The 6,236-nt window shown below is 44.2% G+C and overlaps 1 protein-coding gene across 1 annotated transcript; it reads left to right on the top strand.

The window, feature by feature from the left end:
- Nucleotides 1-3,218: 3,218 nt before the first annotated feature.
- Nucleotides 3,219-4,217, top strand: LOC140917172 (olfactory receptor 52R1). Its single transcript, XM_073359430.1, has one exon. The coding sequence runs from the start codon at nt 3,219-3,221 to the stop codon at nt 4,215-4,217; it is 999 nt and encodes a 332-aa protein (XP_073215531.1).
- Nucleotides 4,218-6,236: the final 2,019 nt, after the last annotated feature.

Here is a 6,236-nt window from a genome sequence, read left to right as displayed (position 1 = left end):
GCACCCACCACTTCCAAAAACTTGTAAATGGTCTTCTAGCAGGATTGAAAAAAATATGCAGTCGCCTACCTTAACAATGTGGCCATATTTTTGGATTCCTGGGCAAAACACCTACAACATCTACAAAAAGTCTTTGAGTACCTAAGGGAGGCAGGACTAACTGTTATGGCTAAGAAGTGTCAAATAGGCCTAAACAGAGTGACTTACCTTGGACACCAGGTGGGTCAAGGAACTATCAACCCCCTACAGGCCAAAGTGAATGCTATCCAAAAGTGGCCTGTCCCAAAGTTAAAGAAACAGGTCCAATTCTTCTTTGGCTTGGCCGGTTATTACAGGCGATTTGTATCGCAATACAGCCAAATCATCGCCCCACTGACAGACCTAACCAAAAAAGCCCAGCTAAATGCAGTTCAGTAAACTAAAATGTGTCAGAGGGCCTTTAACCAGCTTAAAGTGACACTCATGTCTAACCCTGTGCTAAGGGCCCCAAACTTTGACAAACCATTCCTAGTAGCCACCGATGAGTCTGAGCTTGGTGTGGGAGCAGTTTTAATGCAGGAAGGACCGGATCAAGAATTTCTCCCTGTAGTGTTTCTCAGCAAAAAACTGTCTGAGAGGGAAAGTGACTGGTCAGTCAGGGAAAAAGAATGTTATGCCATTGTCTACGCTCTGGAAAAGCTACGCCCATATGTTTGGGGCTGGCGTTTCCACCTGCAAACTGACCGTGCTGCGCTACAGTGGCTTCATACTGCCACAGAAAATAAAAAAAAAAACTTATTCGGTGGAGTTTAGCTCTCCAAGATTTTGATTTCGACATCCAACACATCTCAGGAGCTTCTAACAAAGTGGCTGATGCATTCTCCCATAAAAGTTTTGCAAAATCAACTGGTTAAAATCGTCGTTAAGATGTGGAAAATATTGTTAGTCTTTATACAATTAGGAGTATATTTAGAGAAGCATGTGTCTTATTAACTCTGTTTTCTCCTAGAGCTCCAAAAAGATATCACAGTCAGTGTTTCATCCTATCTGTAATTTGGGGGGGCATGTCATAAATATAAAGGGAAGGGTAACCACCTTTCTGTATACAGTGCTGTAAAATCCCTCCTGGTCAGAGGCAAAACCCTTTCACCTGTAAAGGGTGAAGAAGCTAAGATAACCTCGCTGGCACCTGACCCAAAATAAGGGGACAAAATACTTTCAAATCTGGAGCGGGGGAAACAAAGGGTTTGGTCTGTCTGTGTGATGCTTTTTCCGGGAACAGATCAGGAATGCAGCCTTGCAACTCCTATTCAGTTAGTAAGTAATCTAGCTAAAAATGTGTTTTATTTCATTTTGTTTAATGGCTGATAAAATAAGCTGTGCTGAATGGAATGTATATTCCCGCTTTTGTATCTTTTTGTAACTTAAGGTTTTGCCTAGAGGGATTCTCTATGTTTTGAATCTGATTACCCTGTAAGGTATTTGCCATCCTGATTTTACAGAGGTGATTATTTTACCTTTTCTTTAATTAAAATAATTCTTTTAAGAACCTGATTGATTTTTCATTGTTCTTATTTCCAAGGATTTGGATCTGTGTTCACCTGTACAAATTAGTAAGGATTCTTATGAAGCCTTCCCCAGGAAAGGGGGTGTAGAACTTGGGGGGATATTTTGGGGGAAGACGTCTCCAAGTGGGTTATTTCCCTATTCTTTGTTTAAAACGCTTGGCAGTGGCAGCATATGGTTCAGGGACAAGGCAAAATTTGTACCTTGGGGAAGTTTTTAACCTCAGCTGGTAAAAATAAGCTTAGGGGTTCTTCCATGCAGGTCCCCACATCTGTACCCTAAAGTTCAGAGTGGGGAAGGAACCTTAAAAAGCTCTCTGACTAAAGGCTCTTAAGCAAAGTAAGCTGTCATGGCATAAGAGGGAAGGTCCTCTCATGGAATGGTATCTGGTTAAAAAGTACGAAGCAAAGGGTAGGAATAAATGGTCAGTTTTCATACTGGAGAGAGGTAATTAGTGGTGTCCCTCAGAGGTCTGCACTGTGCCTAGTCCTATTCAACATATTCATAAATGATCTCGAAAATGGGGTAAACAGTCTGGTGGCAAAATTTGCAGATGATACAAAACTACTCAAGACAGTTAAGTCCCAGGCAGACTGTGAAGAGCTACAAAAGGATCTCTCAAGACTGGGTGACTGGGCACCAAAATGGCAGATGAAATTCAGTGTTGATAAATGCAAAGTAAAGCATATTGGAAAACATAATCTCAACTATACATATAAAATGATGGGATCTAAATTAGCTGTTACCACTTAAGATATATTGGAATTGGAAAAGGTACAGAAAAGAGCAACAAAAAAGGATTAGGGGTATGGAACAGCTGCCTATGAGGAGAGATTAATAAGACTCTGACATTTTAGCTTGGAAAAGAGAAAGCTAAAGGGGGATATGATAGAGGTCTATAAAATCATGACTGGTATAAAATAATTAAGGAAGTGTTATTTACTCCTCATAATACAAGTACTAGGGGTCACCAAATGAAATTAATAGGCAGCAGGTTTAAAACAAACATAAGGAGCTATTTTTTTAACACAACAGACAGTCAATGTCTGGAACTCCTTTCCAGAGGATGGTCAATACTATAACAGTGTGCAAAAAAGAATTAGATAATTTTATGGAGAATAGGTCCATCAATGGCTATTAACAAGGGTAGGCAGCAATGATGTTCCGATCCTCTGTTTGCAAGAAGCTGGGAATGGGTGACAGAGGAAGGATCACTTGATGATTACATGTTTTGTTCATTCCCTGTGGGGCACCTGGGATTGGCCACTGTCAAAAGTCAGGATATTGAGCTAGATGGACCTTTGGCCTGATCCTGTATGGACATTTTTGTTTTTATGTTAATGATGGATAGCCAGTATTCTCTCATGTGTTTCCTGCTGCTGCATGTTAAGGTTTTCCACACACTCAAGTGTAGGAATTATAGATGCATGAAGCACCATCAAATATGGAATTGGCATTAGTAGGGTCAGTTGTTCATAATTCATTCATCTGAACAATGAAAATGTCTATTTTCAGTGTGTGAAGGGTGACCAATCTGCTTCACCCATGAGAACAGCCTCCAGTAATGCATGTAGTGTCTCATATTAAAATTGTCTCTCCAACCAGGCATTTGTACTGCTGCCATCACCCTGGAACCTTGGGCATATACAGAAAGTCAGGGGAACATACAGTACATGCAGGAGACACCAGTCTGCATCAGAGTTACACACCTTCTCCTCTACTTCATGCCAGATTCCAACACAACCAACTTCACCAACCCCTCCACCTTCATCCTGCTGGGCATTCCTGGCCTGGAGGCAGCCCATGTCTGGATCTCCATCCCCTTCTGCACCATGTACATCATAGCCATCTTAGGGAACGTCACCATCCTGTTCGTCGTGAAGAGGGAGCCGAGCCTCCATGGGCCCATGTACTATTTCCTCTGCATGCTGGCCGTCACCGACCTGGTCCTGTCTACGTCCATCCTGCCCAAAACACTGAGTATCTTCTGGTTTAATTCCAGGGAGATAGATTTCAGTGCCTGCCTCACCCAGATGTATTTCATTCACTGCTTCTTAGTGGTGGAGTCTGGGATGTTCGTGGCTATGGCTTTTGATCGCTACGTGGCCATCTGCAATCCCCTGAGACATTCTACCACCCTTACAAACCCTGTGGTGGCCAAGATCAGCCTGGCAATGGTGTTGCGTGGTTGCATGTTCATATTGCCCTATCTCTTCCTGGCGAGGCAATGGCCATATTGCAGAACCAACATTATCCCGCACACGCACTGTGAGCACATGGCCGTGGTGAAGTTGGCCTGTGCAGACACTCACGTCAGTAATTACTACGGCCTCTTTGTGCTATTCTGTGTGAAGGGTATGGATATAATTTTTATCTTCCTGTCTTATATCCAGATCCTCAGGAGCATCTTCAGCCTCCCCACAAAGGACGCTCGGCTCAAGGCTTTTGGGACCTGTGGCTCCCACCTCTGTGCCATTTTTACCTTTTACATCTCATCTCTCTTCTCCTCTCTCAACCACCGGTATGGACACAATGTGGCCCTGCATTTCCACGTTTTCATGGCCAACGTGTACCTCCTGGTGCCCCCCATGCTAAACCCCATCATCTACGGGGTGAGGACCAAGCAGATCCGGGACAGACTGCTCCATCTCGTTACTCATAAAGGGACCTAAAGTTTTCTCCTGTTGCTCTGGCTGTAAGTCCGAGCTCCATGCAGAGCTGGCTGGTTACATGGTGCTGGGCCCTCTTCCCCAAATCACTTACTGGACAGTCAAATGTTTCAGAGTAGCAGCCATGTTAGTCTGTGTTAGTCACAAAAAGAACTGGAGTATTTGTGGCACCTTAGAGACTAAGAAATTTATTAGAGCATAAGCTTTTGTGGGCTACAGCACACTTCATCGGATGCATAGACTGGAACATATAGTAAACATATAGTAAACATATATATATATAAGTTGGAAGTTGTCATACAAACTGTGAGAGGCTAATTAGTTAAGATAAGCTATTATTAGAAGGAGAAAAAATGTTTGTAGTGATAATCAAGATGGTCCACTTAGACAGTTGACAAGAAGGCATGAGGATTAAGTCAAAGAGACATTAAAGCCTTTCTTGACCTTACTGTGCTGTGTCAGCATGCCACACTGGGGAATCGGTCTATGTAGAACTCATTGGGTTCCAGTTTTTTAATTGCCGGTTACTAGACCCCTAAGCACATAAGAATGGCCGTACTAGGTCAGATCAAAGGTCCATCTAGGCCAGTATGCTGTCTTCCGATCATGGCCAATTCCAAGTGCCCCAGAAGGAATGAACAGAACAGGGAATCATCAAGTGATCCATTCCCTGTCGCCCATTCCCAGCTTCTGGCAAACAGAGGATAGGGACACCAACGCTGCCCATCCTGGCCATTAATCCTCCATTAATTTATTCAGTTCTTTTTTTTAACCTGGTTATAGTCTTGACCTTCACAACATCCTCTGCCAACGAGTTCCACAGGTTGACTGTGCATTGTGTGAAGAAATAGTTCCTTTTGTTTGCTTTAACCCTGCTGCCTATGAATTTTGTTTGGTGACCCCTGGTTCTTGTGTGATGAGAAAGATTAAATAACACTGCCTTATTTACTTTATCCACACCAGTCATGATTTTATAGAGCTCAATCCTATCTTCCCTTATTCGTCTCTTTTCCAAACTGAAATGTCCCAATCTTATTAATCGCTCTTCATATGGAAGCTGTTCCATACCCCTAATCACTTTTCTGAACCTTTTCCAATTCCAATATATCTTTATTGAGATGGGGCAACCAGATCTGTATGGAGTATTCAAGATATGGGCATACCAAGGATTTATATAGAGGCAATATGAAACTTTCTGTCTTATTTTCTATCCCTATCCTAATGATTCCCAACATTCTATTATCTTTTTTGACTGCCGCTGCATATTGAGTGGATGTTTTCAGAGAATTATCCACAATGACCCTTGAGGCCACACCCCCGACCCAGCCTCTTCCCCCAAGGCCATCCCACCTGCACCAACTCTTTCCCCAAAGTCCCTCCCCCTGACCCACCTATTCCCCTGAAGTGCAACCCTTACTCCACCTCTTACCTCTAGGCCCCGTTCCCTTCTACACCTCTTTCCCCAAGTCCCTGACCCTGCTCCTAGCTCCTCTCCTTCCCCTATCACTCTCTGGTCATCTCCACCTCCCTCCCCAACCCCAGCTGGGCTCCCTCTGCTCGGGAGCTGAGTCAAGAGCTGCTGCAGCCTAACAAGGAGCCTGCAATAATTGTAGCGAGGATGCAGCACTGGGGCAGACAGGCCAATCAGGAGATGAGAGGGAAGCCAGGAAACCACACAAAAGCAGCTGAGGGTTGGGAGCAGGGCTGTGTGGCATGTGGGCAAGATTGTGCATCATACGACTTGTGGGCCCTAAAGCTTGGCTACAAAGTCCTGAAGGAATAGACCATTGTGTGGCTTATTTCTTTAGCTTTCAGTTCCCTTTTCTTCCTCCTGGCTCGGGGCTGGAAGGAGGCAGGGTCCCTGCAATGGGAACCCTGTTCCTTGAGCCAGGACTCGGTGGAAGGGCAAGGGATCAGCTTTGAAGATAGGAGGACAACAGCTGATAAACGTGGAAGGATCAGCCCCTGCGTTAGCTGGGAAGTCAGAGTGCTGGGGAGAGGCTGGAGCAGTGTTGGTATTTC

Source organism: Lepidochelys kempii, chromosome 1 (assembly GCF_965140285.1).
Source record: "Lepidochelys kempii isolate rLepKem1 chromosome 1, rLepKem1.hap1, whole genome shotgun sequence".
Taxonomy (NCBI): Eukaryota; Metazoa; Chordata; order Testudines; family Cheloniidae; genus Lepidochelys; species Lepidochelys kempii.
The sequence above is the reverse complement of the archived record's forward strand: the minus strand, read 5'-3'. Positions and strand labels throughout refer to the sequence as shown.